This window comes from Anser anser, assembly GCF_964211835.1.
Source record: "Anser anser genome assembly, chromosome: 2".
Lineage (NCBI taxonomy): Eukaryota > Metazoa > Chordata > Aves > Anseriformes > Anatidae > Anser > Anser anser.
In genome coordinates this window covers 157717628-157737567 of record NC_139721.1, presented here as the reverse complement: position 1 = coordinate 157737567, position 19940 = coordinate 157717628, and the positions used below count along the sequence as shown (strand labels likewise).

The window sequence follows — 19940 nt, the reverse complement described above, 5'->3', positions numbered from 1 at the left end:
GTCACACCGCCTCGGCGCTCACAGGACAACCACCAAGACATGGAGTTGGAAGGGACCTCGAGAATCGCCTTGGGGCCGTGCGAGGGCGAGGGGTGCCCGGGGCTGCAGTACCGGGGCTCTGCAGCGCCTCAGGCGGCCTGAGGAGAACCGGGGCGGGCTGAGGGGACCGGGGCGTGATGAGGAGAACCGGGGCGGGATGAAGGAACCGGGCGGGCTGAGGGGACCGGGGCGGGCTGAGGGGCCGGGCCGGGGCCGCGAGGCGGGACTGAGGGAGCCGGGGCGGGCTGAGGGGGCCGGGCTGAGGGAGGGCCATGGCGAGGGCGGCCGTCTGCCTGCTGCGCTGCGACCTGCGGGCCCACGATAACCAGGTAGGGCCCGACTGGCAGGACTCCCTCAACGCGGTGTTTCTGTACAAGTACCCCTGGTGCCACCCCACTCATGGGTATTCTGGGGAGAGGTGTCCCCCTCGCCCCCCGGCAACCCTAACACCAACCCCAACCCCATCCCCAACCCCAACCCTAACCCCAACACCATCCCCAACCCCAACCCTAACCCCAACCCCAACCCCAACCCCAAATCTAACCCCAACCCCATCCCCAACCCCAAGCCTAACCCTAACCCTAACCCCAACCAAAACCCCATCCCCAACCCCAACCCTAATCCTAACACCAACCCCAAATCTAACCCCAACCCCAACCCCATCCCCAACCCTAACCCTAACCCAAACCCCAACCCCAACCCCATCCCCAAGCTCAACCCTAACCCCAACCCTAACTCCAACCCAAACCCCATCCCCAACCTCAACCCTAACCCTAACCCCAACCGCAACCCCAACCCTAACACCAATCCCAACCCCAACCCTAACCCTAACCCTAACCCCAACCCCAACCCCAAATCTAACCCCAACCCCAACCCCAACCCCATCCCCAACCCCAACCCCAACCCCAACCCCAACCCTAACCCCAACCCCAACCCCAACCCTAACCCTAACCCCAACCCCAACCCTAACCCTAACCCTAACCCCAACCCCAACCCTAACCCCAACCCCAACCACAACCCCAAGCCCAACCCTAACCCCAACCCTAACCCCAGCCCCAACCCTAACCATAACCCTAATCCCAACCCCAACCCTAACCCCCACCCCAACCCCAACCTTAACCCCAACCCTAACCCTAACCATAACCCTAAATCCCCCACACTGGGTGCTGTCAAGGCCCTCTCTGTATTTCCAGGTGCTCCATTGGGCTCACAACAATGCCGATTACATTATTCCCCTCTACTGCTTCGACCCGCGGCACTATGTGGGCACCCACTGCTACGGCTTCCCAAAGACGGGGCCGCATCGGCTCAGGTTTTTGCTGGAAAGCGTGAAAGATCTGAGGGAAACGCTCAAGAAGAAAGGAAGGTAGTTGAGAAAGCACCATACAGATATCACGTCTGTTTTAATTTTCCTTCTCTTCTTCAACACGTATCTATGCTGTGAGTTAAATCATGACAGTCGGGCTGTGATGATGGTTTGTTCCAGAGAGCAACAACCGTTCTGTTAGCGTTGGTCACTCCCCAAGCCCCTGTTTGAATGACATGATGTGGCATCTGCAAGGGACTGAGGAGCCATCCAGGCTGTGTGCCATTCAGGTTTTGCTTTCTTGACCTCAGATAATGCAGATGGATGTAAGCCATGAGCTCTTTGCCCAGAGTCCTGCAGACATGAAGTGCGGTTGTCTGAGACATGGGCAGTGGCATCAACCACTGCGGCATGCTTCTTTCCTTGTCCCTAGCAAGTTTTCCTTAGGAATTGGTTTGACAGACCAACGTGGATCCTGGCTTGTGAGATTGGAGTTAAGTTTGCTTGTACCCTGTCCCAGTAAACGTGTTCCCTTTGGTAGGCTACGCTGTGGGAAGGGGATCTTCAGGGATTCCACTTTCATGTGCCTTTATGAACCATAGCTGGGGTAGACCAGGGCACGAAAGCCTACATGTTAAGAGATCCCACTACTAGGTAACACTTGGCTTTGCTTAGCAGAAGATGCATCAGCGAGCCTGTCTTCTCCCACGGCAGCACAGCATTGGTAGGAGATGCAAGAAGAATGGCTCTGTGTTTGCAGTGCGTTGCGGACCATGCAGGTGGGGGGTGTTTCAGGAGGCTGAACCAAGCAATCAGTGGGTAGCTGCACCCTCACCCTGCAGCAAACAGATTCAGAGCTGCTTGAATGCTGCTGTGCCATTATTAGCGACTGGTAAGAGATTGCTCTTCTGCAGTGAGAGAAATGGTTCTGAAGAGCCGCACTAAGACCCATGCTCCGCTCTCACAGCCAAGAAGTATTTTCTTAAGGCAGTGGTAGACAGACATCTCCATTTACAACCCGTGGTGTTCGCTGCGTGCAGCTTGTTCTCTAATGTTTTATGGGATGTTAGGGGAACAGCTCTCTCTGCAGCACCCCTTGATCCTACCTTCTGCAGACCCAGCCCATCTTTGAAGAAAGTTTCCAGTCATGGTTTAAATTATTCTGCCAGAAGCACTGTGTTAACCTCTCCAGCAACTTCTTCTCCAGCACAGCCCTCTGTTAGATTACGCAGTAGTTTGTGTGTGTGTGATGGGTAAAAGGACAGAGCCACTTACCAGGACTCTGCACCCACCTCTGGCCAGCTTTCTCACCACAGCTTCTCTTTTGGTCTGGTGCCCTGGGTACACAGCTGGGTAGTTTGTGGGGTTGCAAGGTGGGAGGGGAGTTCTGTTGATTCTTACTAACACGAGGAAAGAATTCCTCTGAACAATCCCACATGAAAGTGGAGGGGGGGTCTGCCCACAAGCCACGACTACCTGTGAAGGAGATTGAAAGAGGATTCAGTTCTTGAATCTCAGCCTGTATGCGTGTGAGGCTGAACAGATCTGACAGATTTACTTTTAGGTAACAGCCTGGCTTTCTGCCCAGTCATCCTTTCTAAGGCTTCCGGGGTGGTAGAAATGTGTTCAACGCAAACTCTGCCTCAGTGGCTTGCAAACTGTGTTCAGTGGTTCCTAAAAAATGCAGGCTAGTCAAATCCTGTCTGTCTGCCTCCACAGGCTGTCTGTGCCCCATAGAGAACAGGCACACGGGTGCCTGGGCTGATACTTGGGGCTCCTACGTACACAAATAACGATAACATCAAACATAATTCGGGCCAACCTTTTGTGTTTGCAGTACCCTGGTTGTGAGAAAAGGGAAGCCAGAAGATGTGGTCAATGATCTAATTACTCAGTTGGGCTGCGTTGGTGTTGTAGCTTTCCATGAAGAGGTAAGGGAAATACCTGAGTGTCATCGTTAAAAGATAAAATTAGCAAGGTTTCTTCTACAACCGAATGATGGTGCAGGTCCTGTATGTTCAGAGCCTTCCTTGTCTGTGGTATTACAACTCCAGACAAGCTGGCCAGCTCCTGGAATGGGGGTGGCGTGGGTGCCTGGGTGGGAGTCCTTGCTGGATTGCAGCTGCTGGTGAGGAACGAAGAAGAGAAGTTTCTGGCAACTGGCATTGTGGGTCAGCAGAGCCCATTTCTCCTCCAGTTCGCATCAAGCTGTCTTTCCCTGGCTGCTTCTTGAGCAGGGAGCTAGCTGCCAGGTTTGTATCAAGTGTAGAAAGGGCAGTGGTGAGTTGGCAGCACCCGCGTTTAGGCAGTTGCCCACCAGCACGTTGAAGAGCGAAGCAGGAGTCTGGTCCCTGGCTGCCGACAGGGCTGGCACGTCCCTGACCTGTCCTCACTGAGCTAAATAAGTGGTTTGATGCAGAGGCTGCTGAACAAGGGCTCAGGATCCAGTACACATGCACATACACACTCGTGTGCATGCACACATGTGCCTACGCACGTACATTCAGTATTAGCAGAGTCTGGGCCTGAAAACATCTAATGTTGGACTCACTCCGTGATCCCTGTTGCCAGGCCTAAGACACTTGTACCTTGACAACCTACACGTCCCGTAAAGCCTTGTTCCATGCAGCGCTGGACCTTGGTGTAAGAACAACCCCAGAAGGTCAGAAGAAAGGACTCATCTTACTCCGTAGCCATTTTCCTGGCAGTGGCCAGAAGCAGATGCCCAGAGAAAACCAAAGGAGCAGAGCAAGATGCTCCCCCTGAATACTTTCCCAGCCTCCAAGATACTGTGACTGAAGACTTCTCGAGGCAGGAGTGCTATCCTGATGTTCTCTACTGATCAATGAATTTCTTTTACATGTATTTGTCCAGTTATCTTTGCAGTCCATGCAAACTTACAATATCTGCAAGGCCTTACATCAAGGAGTTCCACAGCTTCGCTGCACACAAGATGATAAGCCAGCCTCTTTCCCCGAGTGACAATTTGTTGAATCTTTTTCTGTTTGGCTGTTGGAAAAAGTCTGGCCTCGTTTATCTGCTTTATATTCATGTCTGAGGTTGTAAAAATTATTCCAGGGCGTCTGGTGGTGGATTTGGCTCTTCAGACCAGCTTTCTCTCACCTCTGCCTCCTCCGCATTCTGGCATCAGCGCTGCTAATGGAGAGTGCAAATGCAAGTTGGGTTTGGCCCCCGGAAATATCCAGAGATTGTTTTCAGGCACCTCTCACTAAAGTCATAAAGCTGGGGATGAGGGAGGGGGGCAAGACCAGGGTCTGTGTGTCCGTGGGAGCTGCGGCCGTGCAGCAGTGGTCTCACGGCGTTTTGTTCTCCCCAGGCTACGCAGGAGGAGCTGGATGTGGAGAAGGGGCTGTGCCAGGTGTGCGGACGGCACGGGGTGAAGGTGCAGACGTTCTGGGCAGCCACGCTGTACCACCGGGATGACCTTCCCTTCGGGCCTGTCGCCAGGTGGGCTGCTCCGGGATAGCACTCACTGCTCCGCTGTCCCATTTATTGCACACTCCACTGAACCGCTCAGGAGGGGTTTTAGTCACTCGGTCACTCAGCGTAGTCACTCAGGGAAGGGGCACACTCATGCCTCTGTGCCTGGAGGATTTACTCTCTGAAACACATAAAGCTGAGGGGGTTCTTTGACATTTTATTGAGGGACTGATTTCCCTTTGCCCTTCTACCAGCACAGTGTGGATGCTGTCTGCAGTACCCAGAGCCTTGTGAGACTCGGACTGGGTTGCTCCATTACCCCATCGGGCTACTGCCTGTGACAGAAGCCTTCTGGGTGTGCATTCTTCATGGCTCCATCAATAATCTCTTGATATCCACTTGATGTAGTTGAGTGATTCATGGTATCCTAAAGAAGATGTAAAAAATAGGGCAGAAAAGCCAGACCGTACCGATGCCTGTTGGTCTCCATTGATCGTAAAGGCAGCCTGAGGTTGCACATTCGTATGTTGAGGTCAGCCCTGGCGGTGATCAGAAGTTAGGTGAGATAAATCCGCCCCTCACAGTCGCCCCATCAGGACGCACCATAAATGGAAAAGGCACCATTTGGATCAGAAGCAGGAAGCAAGTTAGGGAAGGGCTGTGAGGAGGGGCCACCGCAGCCACTCTGCGGGTCTCGTACGGAGATGTGACCGTGCTCTGATCTGCGCAGGTTGCCCGATGTCTACACCCATTTCCGAAAAGCGGTGGAATCTGAGGCGAAGGTCCGGCCAACCCTGCAGCTGGCAGAGCAGCTGAAGCCTCTGGCTCCGGGGGTGGAAGAAGGCTGTATCCCTACAATGGAGGATTTGGGACAGAAAGGTAAGAAAACTTAATTTGGCAGCTGCTCCCATGAATTCCTAACTGAGAATCAAAAGATGGAGGCCTCCCAGGGCAGTGGTTGCCCTTCAAACGCTAGCTGAGCCCCTGTTCACTCACAGGAAACGAAGGTAAATTCCCTGCGTGCAGGAGCTGGGTTGGCAGGCCCTGCAGCTGGGTAGAAAACATTCTCCTAATCAGCAGTTTTGAATGTCTGATGTGGCCCTTTTTCAAAGGAAGGCTCTGGCAAAACCTTGCATTTCCCCAAAGCAGCATCCCTTGTGCCGAACATCCCTCGTTTTTAAGCTCCTTGCCTTTGAGGTGCTTTCCAAAGGCTAGTTGTTATTGGTAACAAGCTGATGGTGTTTTCTGTGGCAGATCCTGGGACTGATCCACGAACAGCCTTCCCCTGCAGTGGAGGAGAGACCCAGGCTTTAATGAGACTCCAGTATTATTTTTGGGACACGGTAACTCATACATTTCCTTGTCTGCATCCTCCCCCTCGTGCATCCAGCTGTACAAGTGGGTGAGGCTGCAATTCACTTCCTAATAATAATTCCTTAGCTCCCGTATAGCACTGTACAAAGGAGAGAATTAACATTATTTCAGTTTTATAGAGAGACAAACTAAATCAAAAAGAAGCCGTCCAGGAACTGGAAACGTAAGCCAAATACTTAGGAACGTAGTTTAGCGGCCATCCCTCTTAAGTGTTTTTTTCCATCGACTTTAGGGAATTGGAACCATCTTCTGGTTTCTTTACCTTGACTTGCCTCTTTTTGCTTTCCCTTCCCACATCAGCAGCAATTAAATTCCTCCATTTTGGAGGAGTGCAAAGGAGCCTGAAGGGCTGCAGTTGCATTCGGGGTGAGGAACAACTGAACCAAGCTGCTGCCCACAGCTGAGAACAGTCAGATGTTCCTAGCAGTCTGGCACAAAAACTTGTGGCCAAATAATTACAGCTACTTCTTGCTCCCTCACGTTGGTGGGTGAAGCTGCTGACTGTGGTTCAGCTGTGCATCCTGACTGTCTTTGAACCTTCTTGTGGTTAGAAGCTGCCTTACGTTTTCCTCGTGTGAACTTAGACAAAGGCACGTGTGCTGATTTCCAGCAGGGATGAAGGGGGCAGCAGCTGACCAGCTGAGACTGTGAAAGAAGCGTGCTGTGTCCAGTACGCTCACTAACACGGCTTCCAGGGGATTCTTTCAGCTGTGCTATGAAGATCCTGCATTTGCTTGGTGTTGGGGAGCATGCACAGCTTTTAATCTTTACGGAGCACTAATACAATCACTGGAAAACCTGTTCCTTATTTTTTTGTAGTTATACAAATGTTACCAGCCCTTGTTGAGCTAGAACAGCCCGCTAGTGCTTGTAACCTGTGCTGTGGATCAGGGAAAGATCAGGTTTCCCTCTGATGTCCTTTGCGTTGCCAGCGGAGCCTAGAAAACGGCAGATCAGCACCCTGCCGTGAACGTGGGTGGCCCAGAAATAACAGCGATCGGGATTCCTGCAGCCGAGCGTTGAGTGCTGTCAGGCGCTGTGGTTCTCAAACCCAAGCAAGCAGCCTCGTGGACAGGGCAACTGGCCAACCTGGCTACAAGCGCTGCTCCTGAACGGGTTATTGATCCGGAGTCAGACGGTGCAGGCAGGGAGCAGCGCGGTTTCAGAGCGCTTGGAGAAAGAAATGTGCTACAGGTTGAAGCAGGGAGCACGGCTTGTGACGCAGTGAAAACTGCTGGCCTGATTAATTCCCGTGCACTCGAGGCAGTAATTTGGCAGCGCTGTAACCCTTGCAGGCAGCCGTGAGAGGGAGCCCAGTCCTGCCAGATCGTCCTGGCTCTGACATAAAAGACATTTTAGCAGGTGGCATGTAAAGTATTAAAATCTTTTGTTCTTTTCTTGCGCAGAACCTGGTCGCATCCTACAAGGAGACTCGGAACGGGCTGATAGGAGTGGATTACTCAACCAAATTTGCACCATGGTAAAAAAACTTTTGTTGCGAGACTTGAAGCTCCCTGTCTGCCCCCACCCCAAATCAATGTTACCTGTTTGCTGAACACTCTTAGCATGGACAGGGACCTGAGTGTGATTCCCTCGTCCTTTCTGTTGGGGTACAGCAGTCTCAGAACTGCTCTTTATTACCAGGCAGTGGTTCCCTGGGAACACTGTTGCAGTTAGGAATTGCTGAAGGGCAGCAATGCTGTGCCAAGAGCTCAGCCTGCTGAGAGCAGCGATGTGGGCAGGACACCGGAGGGACAAACAGCTGGTCTTGGGCTTTGCGCTGCTTTATGTATCTGTGCAACAGAACTGCAACGTGAAACAATTTTCTGGGGCTGCTACAGGTCAGGTTTTTTGTTTTCAACCGGCCTTGTGCTTCAGTGTTTGCAGCGGATGGCTCCACCTGGTGGCACTTGGGGATCCCAGGGCCGCTGGCACTGCGGGAGGTTCGTTCTCCATTGTGGCCTCCTCTCGAGTTTTTTCCAAGCTGGCCGTTTGCCCAGCACAGACAGTCCTGATCCGCCTGCCCCGAAGCGTTCTTCTGTCAGACAATCAACATCAGACCGGGTCAGATCGCAGCCAGCCGTTCACGTCTCACACTGGTCATTTCTAAAGTGTGCAGCTGCTCAGCAATTAAGGAAAAACTCCTCAGGTCCTTTCTTCCTGTTTTCCAAAACTCACCAGAAGGTCAAATGTTTCCATCAGCCCCGGTGAGGAATAGCATTAAATACATTTCTGGGAAAATCTTTGGGTCTTATCACCCTTTTCCATCGGGCTGGAGTCTACGTGCTGTTTTCTGTCTTGCACAGCACCGATTTGGAGCAAACGGAAGGAGCCCACTGGGTTGAAATGCCAGAGCTGGGTTTCATTCCCTAGTTTTCCTACCCTGCCTGAGATTTTCAGCAAGTCACTTGCCTTCTGTGGTTCCTCAAATGAGACACTTGGGTGCTGCAGCAGTAGGAGCCCTGGACGTTGTGATAAATAGGTGTGTAGGAGAAGGAGGGCTGCTGGCCCGCCGAGGCAGATGATGAAGAGGTTTGAGATCCATTTCTGGGTTTGTCGTTGGTGCACTAAGTCACCAGCTGATAAGTCTTCTAGGCAAAAGTGTCAAACTTCTGTCAAGTGATTTATCTTGGTAGCTTTGGGGCTCCCGGAACAGTCAGACGCTGTGAAGGGGAGGATTTTCATTTTCATTTTCACTCGGAGTTGCAAAAAAAGTCATACCACTTGAGTGAAGCCGTTTGGGAAGTCAGTGGCATGACTGCAAACTGTGCCAAGGTTTTTCAGGCTCTGAGCACAAAACTGCCCCTCCACGCCCTCTGTGGAGACATCGAGCTCTGAGGCATTGCCCTGCACTGCACTCCAGACATCTTCCTTCTGCTTTCAGGCTGGCGCTAGGCTGCATTTCACCTCGATACATCTACGAGCAAATACGGAAGTATGAAAAAGAGAGAACAGCAAATCATAGCACATACTGGTATGACCCTGCGTGATCGCTGTGGTGTGTTTTTTCTGAAAAGGAAGCTGGCATCTCACGCACAGGAGAGAGTGATTTGTTAACTTTCTTCTTAATTGATGTCTGTTTTTCCTGTGCCTGCTGTCTGGTTCCTCTGGGGCGCACCGCACTTCTGTTTCAGTATGGATTTATTAGTCTGCCTTTGACATCCAGAGGCTTTAGGCATTTTATAAGTGAAGATTATTAATGCTACTTGTCATGCCTATTGGTGGGGAATTGCTGCTCATAATTTTTAAGATTGATCTCTGTAAATCAGCACCATCCCTCTCTGTACTGTTATAATGGGCTAGACGAGAAGGAAGAAGAACGATTTGCAGATAAAAGCCAAAGGGTTTCTCATGCCGAAGGTAGGAGCGGGGTTTCACCCAAAAGGCTCGGGTGCTGTGCGACTCGCACGGATCACACGGTGCCAGAAGGACCTCTGGCCACGGCCCAGCAAAGGGCCCTGCGCTTGCTCAGCTGTCTGGCCATGACCACAACGCCGTAGAAAAGGGGAAGAAGGGATGTGGAAGTGGGCTTAATGCACCCAGCCTTGTGATCCCTGCTCTTCTTCACCCCACCGCTCGCGTGCCTGCAGGTGGTACTGAAGGAGTCTGCGCTGCTGGGGGGCGGCTGGGGTCAGTGAATCTCTCTCTGGGTTGACCTCGAGCTTGCTCGTGTGTGCTGAGCTGCCCAGACAGGGTGAGACGGAGCCTTGGCACAGCTGAAGAACATCCCCTCTTGTAGCTGTGTTGGGGGCAGAGGCTGGGACAGCCTGCTAGTGCCGGTCACAGTGATGGCAGTGAGCTGGGTGTCCACATGCTCGGGTTTGTAGGTAGCCGGCAACGTGACCAAAACCCCAAGAGATCGCGCAGACTTCAACAGGGAGCTCTCACAAAGAAGCAGATTCATGCTAGAGCCTAATGCTAGACCTGGGTGGAAAGAACCCCAAAACAGAAAGACCGTGCAAACCGTAGAATTGTGTTTTTGCACTGCTTTGTTACATTTGCAGCATGTCAAACAGCACAGTGCCTGGGGAAGAACAGCCAGAAAATTGCCAGCAGTTCTGGCCAAAATACTCAATTAAAATTCAAACGACAGATATACCGTTGACCTCTTGCTTGCTTATGTCTGTGTTTTTCTTTGTTTGTTTTCTTCTTCAAAATGAATTAGGAAAGGAAGTTTCAAGAGAGGACCACACTCATGTTTCTCCCTGCCTGCCTGCAGCCGGGGTATCATGGTGATCTGAGTATTTTAGAGTGGTAAATAACAGTAAAAATAAGCTGTCAAGCTCCTAGACGCTGGCTTCAGTTGCACAGTGAAGCCCAGGTCACGGTGGCTGCACACGACAAGCTCACAGAATCTCAACGTCACGACAGTAGTTTGTAGTGTGTGGGGCAGTGTCCTGTTTTGTAGTCAGGATTTCCAGAAAGCTCTTAGAAGCTGAAACGTCAGCTGAACAGAATATTTCCCATGTGCCAGAGAGCTGAAGCAAGTCTCAGAGGATGAGGTGTCATCATTTTATGAGTGCTTTTTATATCAAAAGTGCTTTAATATAAAACTGTCTGTTTTCTGCAGGCCTAGCACTTGATCTCATGAGCTAGACCCCTGTAAGCCCACTTTTGAGAGGTGCCCGTAAGTCCCTTACAAAGGCTGTTGCTTAAATCAATGCAAAGCTCTTGGGAACGCGCTGGCATGCTTGCTCATGCAGAAGTGTGAAGCTGAATCAAGTCCTCACGCTGCTCTTTGTGGAATTACGTCCCAGGAAGGGTGGATCAGAGGGGGGTTTCCTGAAATTCTGTTCTTACACGGGGGCTAGGAAAAGCTTCCCAAGTGATTCGTGCAGTTTGCTTTCACTGCAGCCACCCATGTGCGAGCTAGATAAGTAGGCTTAGGGCAAGAATTGGCAAGTGATGTGAAAATGCTCACTGTAAAGAAACCTCACGGCGTTAATGATGGGTGCTACAGAAGCAAAATCCCAATTCAGTAGTTTTCTCTCTTCACCAGGGAAATAAACACATGGCTTTGTGTTTTAGGGTCCTGTTTGAACTACTGTGGCGGGATTACTTTCGATTCGTGGCCCTGAAGTACGGCAGAAGGATTTTCTCAGTAAGAGGTGCGTACGGATCACTGTATCTGGGGAGGAATGGAGCAGTCTTAAAACGGGGAAAGTAAGAGAAGAGGTGTTAGGCATTGTGATGTACAACACTCTTCTTACAGTGCTTGTGTCACTGCCCTGGGATGTTCCTATGAGTTACTTTTTGCACAGAAGTGCCTTAACACCACGATCCTGGGTGCTGTGAAGACCCAGAGTTTTGCCTCAAATCTCATTAAATACAGGGAACAGTATTAACACACATTAGTGGCAAACAGCAGCCCAACGAGAGTAAAACTGCTGTTTCCAGAGACCCTCTACCTTTGGAGAGAATCCAGGCTTCAAGGCTTGCCAGAGTTCCCCAGAAAGTCTGGGACAGAGCAGGAACCGACCCAGCAGTGTGAATCCCAAGACACCAGATATTTTCTGCCGGGCACTGCATAGGAATCAGAGAGAGGTTCAGCTCCAGCCCCAGTCCCTTACGTGCAGCTGCCTGCACATGAAACGGGAGCCCGAACTCTCAGCGCAGCAACAGACACCTAGTCAGGAAACCCTACAGCTGGTGTCAGTGTTGGCTGAGCTGTTCTCCACGGGACTTAGCAGCCCACACCTAAGCATGCAGCACTTTTAGATGCCCTCGGGCATTCTGCCTAGCATCTAGTTGTGGCTGCAGAGGGGCACGTGTCTCCCTCAGGGCCTGTGTCACATTCGCCAAGCCCAAGTGGCTGCTTCAAACGCCCCGTGGCATTTCAGATGGTACCGGGTGCCAGTGGTGGGCCTGAACTTAGATGTCTGGAGCCAGAGCTGAGTCCCTGCTGTCTCCGTTCCACTGTACAGAGCTGTAATTGCCATCGGACCCCTGCAGACTTCAAAGTCATCCTCCTTATCTGTTCCTGCCCAGCTGCAGGAGCAAAGTCTTACCAGGGGCTTCTGCAGAGTAATGCTGGGGTCAGTATCTGCTGCAGAAATGGATTTCACATACGCATTGTGCTGGAATAAAACCGAACAAGAAAATATTACCTTGGACCAGAGCATATCTCTAGCTGCATAGGAGGTCCGAGCCATTTTTAAGTTAAAAACCAGCAACACCAGCAAGCCAAATAATCAAAATTCAGAAGGCCTTGAGCATCATCTGCGTGCACCAGACACCCCTTTACTACACTTTATAGGATGAACAGATTATCTCTAAATCTTTGCAGAAGGAATGTGGTTTGCGATGACAGTCAGAGGGCTAGCTCCATCCTAATGGCTTCTGTCAACCAAGGTACCTCTGGCTGTCATCATTTCATTTTTAAATGCTTGTGTCAGCGTTTGTCTTCATAAGCACTTCATTTTTTTCCCTCAACAGGGCTTCAGAGTAAAGAGGTCCCCTGGAAAAAGGATCTTCAGCTCTTTGACTGCTGGAAAGGTCAGTAGAAACATCAGGTTTGGCTAGCTGTGCTCCTGGTTTCCACCTGTCCGCATGCTAACGTGAGCCCCAGTGCCAACTCAGATTTCTATGAGAGCTGTCAGCACCATCAGGCCCTGCCATCTGTAATCTCATCACCAAACAAGAACGGAACCCTGTGTGAGTGCAGGAGACTTGCCTTCCTTCCGAGACTGAGCGCCACACAGGAGCAGGCCCACAGGATATCACAAATGTCCAGGTTCTGTCTGTCACAGCCTGTCAGATGTTCTTCCAGTCGGTTTTGGTTAGAAGGGTAAAGCAGCCTTAGACTAAATCTCACCTTGTGTTGTGCCACACAGCCTTTTAATACACTTCCTTTTTTTTTTTAACTTTTATTTCGTTGTCACATGAATAGCAAAGATAGTGTCTCAAAATAAAACTCAGAGAGACCAACAGGTTAAAGTATCAGAACCAGTGAAATGCACATCTATGTACCTTCCTTCACATTAGTGCCATGTGTCCATTTGCACACAGTTACAGACATTTTTTTTCCTTAACAATAGACAAAGCTCTCTGCTTTTCAGGTGCTAATCCTCGTGGACTTGTCCCATACATTCCTCTCTGCTATTCGTCGTTTCTCAACATTTTTTTTTGTTCTTGGCCTGTTGTCTGTGCATTTGTTTTGCTTGAATTCCACCTGATGCACTGGTTTTCCATTCTGAAGTTTGTCTGTACCTCTTTTTTTTTTCTTTTTCCAAAAATTCTCATTTTAACTTTCCATTCAATTTGCTTTCCAGTGGCGCTTGCAGCTGAATGTCAGGAAATCTCCCCACCATAAAGTTCTCTCCCTGCTGCCGTACGCCGGCACTGCCTAACCTGCTCGGATGGCTGCGAACGCATGCGCGCAGGTCGGTTACGAGTGCCCCAATAATGTTGTCACGTCCCAGCAGTGTCTTTTGTCTCTGCAGAGGGCAAAACGGGGGTTCCTTTTGTCGATGCCAACATGCGAGAGCTGGCTGCGACGGGCTTTATGTCTAACAGAGGGCGGCAGAACGTCGCCAGCTTTCTCACCAAGGACCTGGGTCTGGACTGGAGGATGGGGGCAGAATGGTTCGAACACCTGCTGGTAAGACTGAAGGCTGGAGTTGTTTGTGCTCCGCCCTGCGGGGCAGATGGGAGGGCAGCTCTGCCTGATCAGGGTACAGAATGATCCCTGATTTTCAGGGGAACATCACTGCGCGTGTATAGTGCTTGTATTGTGTCCTTCTCAAAGCTCACGTAAGAAAAAGGAGTTGTGCCACAGTGAAACTGCCATCAACCAAGATGTAGCTAGGAAGTTTGCAGTGATACTTTTGGTCCTTCTCGTGTAGAGTTTTAGCCAGAAATCTGTCATACTCGAGAAAACTTTCAAGCACAGATAACGTTAACATAGATAATGTTAACAATACTAATTTGCTCGCCCCAGAGGCTGGGGAGGAGGACAGCCCAGAAATAGAACAGAAAAATAAATGTGTTCTGGCCACTGAAGCCGGTGTTGGCACAGCGTCTTTGCATTGATCTGGACAGAGAAGTCATGCAGTCAGGAGCAGGCAAGCACGGACAATAGCTGGCTCAGCTTCCACGGGGCTCCACCCTGGCTGGAGGCATCTCTCTTGGTTCTGGTGAGTCACCGGCCTCCCTGCCAACGGGAGCACCCTTCCCCTCGTGCCAGTCAGCAGTCACAGTCTCGGTTAAATGGCCGGGTTGCTCTTCTCTCCTTGGCCCCCACAGCTTCTTTCCAGGAAGGTCTGGACAGGCTGACGGGCTGCAGGTCAGAGGCATGGGCAGGAGTGCAGCGCCGTGTCCTGGCGTGGTTGCCTTTATCTCTGGTGATTCGGGTGGGGGTGCCATCAGTAGCTCCAAGCTGAGCTGTGAAAACGGGCTGAGGAGATGGGTCCATGTTTGTTCCTCGCCAGACTGAAGGGTACAGAGTGAGACAGACACGATACCAACAGCAGCCTTCATTAGAGGTCTTGTCTGGGGGATAGAAGAGGCTACGGATATTCAGGAGACTTTCCGCTCATGAGCGTGGTTGGAGGTACAACGAAACCATCACTTCCCTAACACTTCAGATTAAAAGAGCCTTTTTTTTATTAATGTAACTTTTCCGCGCTTCCTTGGAGCTGGGCTCTGGAATGGCTCTGGCAGCGGAGATCTGCATTTCAGTGCCGATGATTTAACTCCTGTAAGTTGGATGCCTTGTGCGTGACACGTACTGGCTGCCCAGAAGAATGGTTTGGCACCGCTGAGGTGCGCCCGCACGCACAAACGTATTTACCCATGCTGGCTGCGCAGAGTGAGTCACTGGGACCGTTCTGAACGGCTCTTCATGCCTGGCTTCTGGTGGCGTCTGTCGGCTGTGGCTTACACAGGTGACTGCACTCCGCAGAGGCCAGCTTGCTTCATGTCAGGACAAGCCTCTTGCTCAAAGCTCGCAGCGATTAAGAGGATGAAGAGTTAGGAATCAGGAACCAAGGCGCTGCTCTGACAGGCAGGCAGAGCTTAGTTCTCTGCAGTCAGGTTCAGGGCCATGGGAGGTACCAGGTCCTGTTCCCCAGCTGAAGAAGACCTGGAAGGTCTCACCCTGGAGAGATGTTCCCTGGGTTATTACCTTTATTCCTGCGGTCATGAATGTTAACGGGAAGCAGGGTTTGGTACTCTCCCCTAGCTCTGTCATCTCGGGAGGCCCCAGACACTGATTGCCACTGTAGATTAGCCTGGCGCAGACTGATCCTTGTGTCCTGTCCCTTCCTTTCAGCCCGTGTCACACCGGTGTATTGCTAGAGAGCTTCTTCCACCTGGTGGCACCTCCAGACTAACACAGAGAAGACAGTTTGATGGGGGAGATCCAGCTAGAGAAGGGTAGAGGCTAGCACGGAACTGAAACTGGGGGCACTGTCCAACAAAAAGGGAAAGCATTGCATTTTCCATTTCTGGTGCTTTCACCGAAGGCTCCAAGAGCGTGCACATGCTTGGGAAGAAGAAAGTGTTTGTCGTCCACACACACAGGCAGGAAGACGAAGACAAGCTCTCTGCAACCCACTGAAGCCAGGGGAAAGGCCACGCACTGCTGGTGTCCTTACAGAGGCTATCTCAGCTATCATTTAATTCTCAGGGCCAGGCCCCGGGGAAAGGGAGAGAAACAAACAGAAGAGAATTCCAGGAAGGGGCAAGGCTGAGGGGGAAATGAGCCTGCCTCCTCCAGCCCCCCTGGGTTTGCCCTCACCTCCCACACACGCTTTCCTGCACGTTAATGGCTCGGTCAAGCCTCTGCTGGCGTCTTTCTCCCCATCCTTATCTTACAGGTGCTGTTGGTGAGGGGTAGGTGCACAGGGAGCACAGCTGGCTGTTGAGCCTGTCCCCAGCTCTCAGCTGGCTTTGCAGAGAACTGGGAAGGGAACTCAGCACAGCCACAGCCCTGTGCCTGCTGCCACCTGGGCGCGTTGAGCGTCCCACCTCGAGGAGCGGCCGAGATCTTGGAAGCATCACCGCGTGGACTGATCGTTGCTGCAGCCGCAGCGCAGAGGGAGCAGAAGAGCGCGGAACCTGCTCCGTGACGTGTCTTTGCAAACTCTTCCCGCTGCCGCTGCCAGAGCGGCGCTTTCGCAACGCGGACACCTCTCGTAGGAACGCGGGGAGATCCCACGCCCCATTCCCTATCGCTGCCACTCCCCGCTTGACGTAGGTGTGGGCTGCCCTGAACTGGAAAGCTTCTCATGGTGGATTTAAGCTACCCTGTGCAGCCCGAGGGCATTCAGGCAGGACCGTGTCCTGACCTCATCCGTGCCTCTTTCAGGAGCCTTGCTCCATTTTACACAAGCATCCTTGAGAGCTTTTTGTTTAAATGTAGAATAATCTGACCGTGTGCAGCCTACCGAGTACGTCACGAGGGCTCTGGTGTTTCCCGTAGCAGAGCACCTCTCTCTGCCAAGTCGCTGTGAGTTGGGACTCATTGCCCACCAAAACTCAAGTGTAGCAAGGAAACAACTGCTGCGTTTGCGCTGGTTGCGTCTTCCTACACTCTGTGTGGTCGCTCCCTTCCCTCAGACGTTTCTCCAGTCTGCCTAATGGGATCTGCAGAGATGATTTTGCTAGTCTGTGGTCTCCGGGTAACTGGCCAGGAAGAACTTCTGGAGTGTTTGAAATGTTCTGGGCTACTGCTTCTTGGAACGCGAGCACTCCAAGGCTAGGGGAGTTGTGATGAAGCTTTCTCTTTCCTTCTCCTGTTCTCAAGGTTGATTACGACGTTTGCAGCAATTACGGCAACTGGTTGTACAGCGCCGGCGTTGGCAATGACCCAAGGGACAACAGGAAGTTCAACATGATTAAACAAGGCCTGGACTACGATGGCAACGTAAGTCGTCTGGGGCTGCCTTGCAGTGAATAGCGCAGAAAAGCATATGTTAATAGTTGCAGGGAGCGGAGATCGATGTGCTGTGTGGGTACTGCTGCAGGAGCAGTCCTTCGGTCGCCCTGCCAGCAGGCGGGCAGGTTCCTCCTCCTCCTCGTACAGGAAAACCTGACGTTTGCAATCTGCTGCTGTCCCCAGCGCAGCCGGTGCTGCGTACGCCCGCCCTGCGGTTTAGTTTCGTCAGCATTTCTTCCGGGTGACGGCCGCGTCCCATCGGTGTCGCACACCTGCTTCCTCGAGCACCGAGCAGCTTCTTGGAGGACTCAGAAGTGACCGGGGAGCCTGAGCTGCTCACTTGGCACCTCAGGAGATGCTGGACAGTAGACGAAACCTCTGGCTTCTCTGACCCCAAGTGGTGGGAGCACACAGATTGCCCTTTCCAATTGCTTAGGTGTTGTTGACATACTGGGCTACCTGCTTCCACCCTGTTCCTTAGCTTGGCGAGTTGGCAACGTTCCCTTTTACCGCTGTAGCTGGAAGAATTTAGCAAAAATCACCATTTTTCCTAGCAGGGGACGCAGCAGGATAGTTAATGGGAGAGATCCTGGGGTTCGTTTAGCCAGGCACAGAGGTGTGCAGCTAAGCTAGCCGTCCTAGCTTCTGTCAGTCACTGGAAAGAAAAATGGACTTTTTGGGAGTGATTTCACCTTGCCATGCCTTAAAAGGCCAGGTGAGCCCCCCAAAATACCTCTGTCTTCTTCCACTGCCCGCAGAGTGAGCTTGGGGAGCCCCAGCACTTGTGTCTTTGCATTCCAGGCACTAATTCTGGGTAGCGGGTTTAACAGGAGGGGTCGAGAGCTAACTGATGCTGTCATGCACCAGCTTCTTTCCCTGGAAATCAGGCTTTTCTTTCACGAAGACCCCTACACACACCGATCGCTGCTGAATGGACCCTGTCCCTTCTGTTTGCAGGGAGATTACGTCCGGCTGTGGGTGCCAGAGCTACGGGGCATTGAGGGAGCAGCTGCCCACACCCCGTGGGCACTGAGCAGTGCCGCGCTCTCCCAGGCGGGCGTAACTCTGGGCGAGACCTACCCGCAGCCAGTCGTGACGGCCCCGGAGTGGAGCAGGCACATCAGCCAGAGGCCTGTGAGTACTGGGAAGGTTGGGACGGGGCGGGGAGGTGTTTTTGCAGCTCTCTCCCTCTGTAGGAGAGGCCGCGAATTCTGCTCTTCTTTCTCAGGTACAAAGGGAAACGATTGCTTTAGTGCAAAGTGCCGCTACCTCACAGCAGGGGATGGTCCAGCTCCGCACAGGGGCTGTGCCGCCAGGGTTATTTAGCCGTGTCTGTCAGAGTAAGCTAAACATACCTGAGGTACAAGCCTGATAGGGCCAGTGTTGGAAGGGAAGGAAGTGAATGTAACCAGTGCTTGCGTGTTTCAAGGGGGTTTCGGCATTTCTGCCTTCCCCCGTGCCTCCTCCTGAGGAAGGGATACTTCGTGGAGGCACAAATTCAGTTGTCAGACAGTGTTCAGTGAAGAATAATGAACCGTGTATCCATTTCACATTTTAATTCCAAGGCACTGAAGCAAATTTGCCAGGCCAGATTCTTCTGACACCAGTGGAAGATCTTGCTGAAGCAGACTTCTGCTTCCAGCCGTGCTGTCGAAAGGCCCAGATTATTACTCTTGTGTTTAAAAGCGCATCTGAAATCAGAGAAAGGACTCCACGAAGGAACACCTTGGTGAGGCACAGGTTTGGGGCAGTGATGGAGCTTGAATTAAAAAAGCTCCTCAGGAAGGAGTTCCATTTTGACCCACTTCCCAGCTCACCTGGGAAGCTCACCAGCACTGCCCCGCGTTACTGAGGCCTGGGGAAGAACTTCCAGATTCAGTATGGGTGGGAAATACAAGCCCGTAACTTACAAGAAACTCTCATTTCCTAAGTCCAGGACTAGAACCGTGCCTGTCAGGCCTCCCCTCCTTTTTGCCCCATATCTGGGGGGCAAAGGAGCCACGTGCACATTTTTCTTTCTAACACTGCGTGTAAAGGCTGCTTTGTGCCCAGACCAGCATCAGGAAATGTCTCAGCGCTTGTCTTTCGTTTGCAGCAGGGAAGAAGCCCCCATCCCAGGGGCAGGAGAGGACCTGCTCGCACCCCGGCGCAGCACAAGGACAGAGGGATAGATTTCTACTTTTCTCGCAAGAAAGATGTGTGATGAAGGTGATCCACGTGCAGCCTGGAGAAGAGTTCACTGGGAGCTTTTGCTGCTGAATATTCAGATTTAATGCCCTATCTCTTTGAGCTAAGCCAACGCTAGGAGTCTGGCCTCGCGGAAGTAATAGGGATCTGCCTCTTTGGTGTTGCCAAGGACAGGGTCTGCAAGCAGATATTTGGAGGTTGTGTTCTAGCACTGATTATGGTGCTTGGATCCTTTCTCACTTAAGCCGCTGCTGTGAGGTTGTAGGCAGTTAGTGTGTCGCTCTCCAGGAGTGCTGGGGGTCTGATTCCCGTAGACACGTGTCACTCTTAACTCTGTAAAGTGCTTTTGTTGAAGGGGACTGTCAAACTAATGTTAACTAACCAAAACGGTACCGCCTTTCCATTTTGAACAAGTGTTGCTGCTTTTCCAGTGCCCCTCGCTTGGCACTGTTGCTTACAGCTGTTACAAGCTCAATTTCTACCTCTTTTTACAAACTGGAGCAGATGGTTTATGCAGCAGGTATTCAGAAAGAACTCTTTATCGTGAATTTTCTTATGCTAATTTTTCATTCTTAAAGCTTTTAAACTACTGCTCATTATGCAATTAAAAAATTTGCTGCTGGAGTATTTTATCTTCCTCATTTCCACTGACGCAACAGAGATCCACAGATAGTGAGACTTCAGGGTACGTTCGTGCACTGTGTTCCCTACAGG

The 19940-nt window shown here is 51.7% G+C and overlaps 1 protein-coding gene across 6 annotated transcripts; it reads left to right on the top strand.

The window, feature by feature from the left end:
* The first annotated feature begins 257 nt into the window (after positions 1 to 257).
* Positions 258 to 19847, top strand: LOC310894851 (cryptochrome DASH-like). 6 transcript variants are annotated; one of them, XM_083825456.1, is made up of 14 exons: positions 258 to 368; positions 1233 to 1405; positions 3183 to 3276; positions 4683 to 4813; positions 5517 to 5665; positions 6041 to 6129; positions 7567 to 7640; positions 9045 to 9134; positions 11189 to 11268; positions 12596 to 12655; positions 13603 to 13760; positions 16908 to 17027; positions 17997 to 18173; positions 19138 to 19847. In XM_083825456.1, exons 1-14 carry the CDS (start codon positions 312 to 314, stop codon positions 19240 to 19242), a joined length of 1557 nt encoding a protein of 518 aa, XP_083681582.1. In that variant the 5' UTR covers positions 258 to 311; the 3' UTR covers positions 19243 to 19847. The 6 variants fall into 6 exon arrangements, with proteins under 6 accessions (XP_083681582.1, XP_083681581.1, XP_083681580.1 ...); XM_083825455.1 differs by having other exon boundaries at positions 19135 to 19847; XM_083825454.1 differs by having other exon boundaries at positions 13585 to 13760.
* Positions 19848 to 19940: the final 93 nt, after the last annotated feature.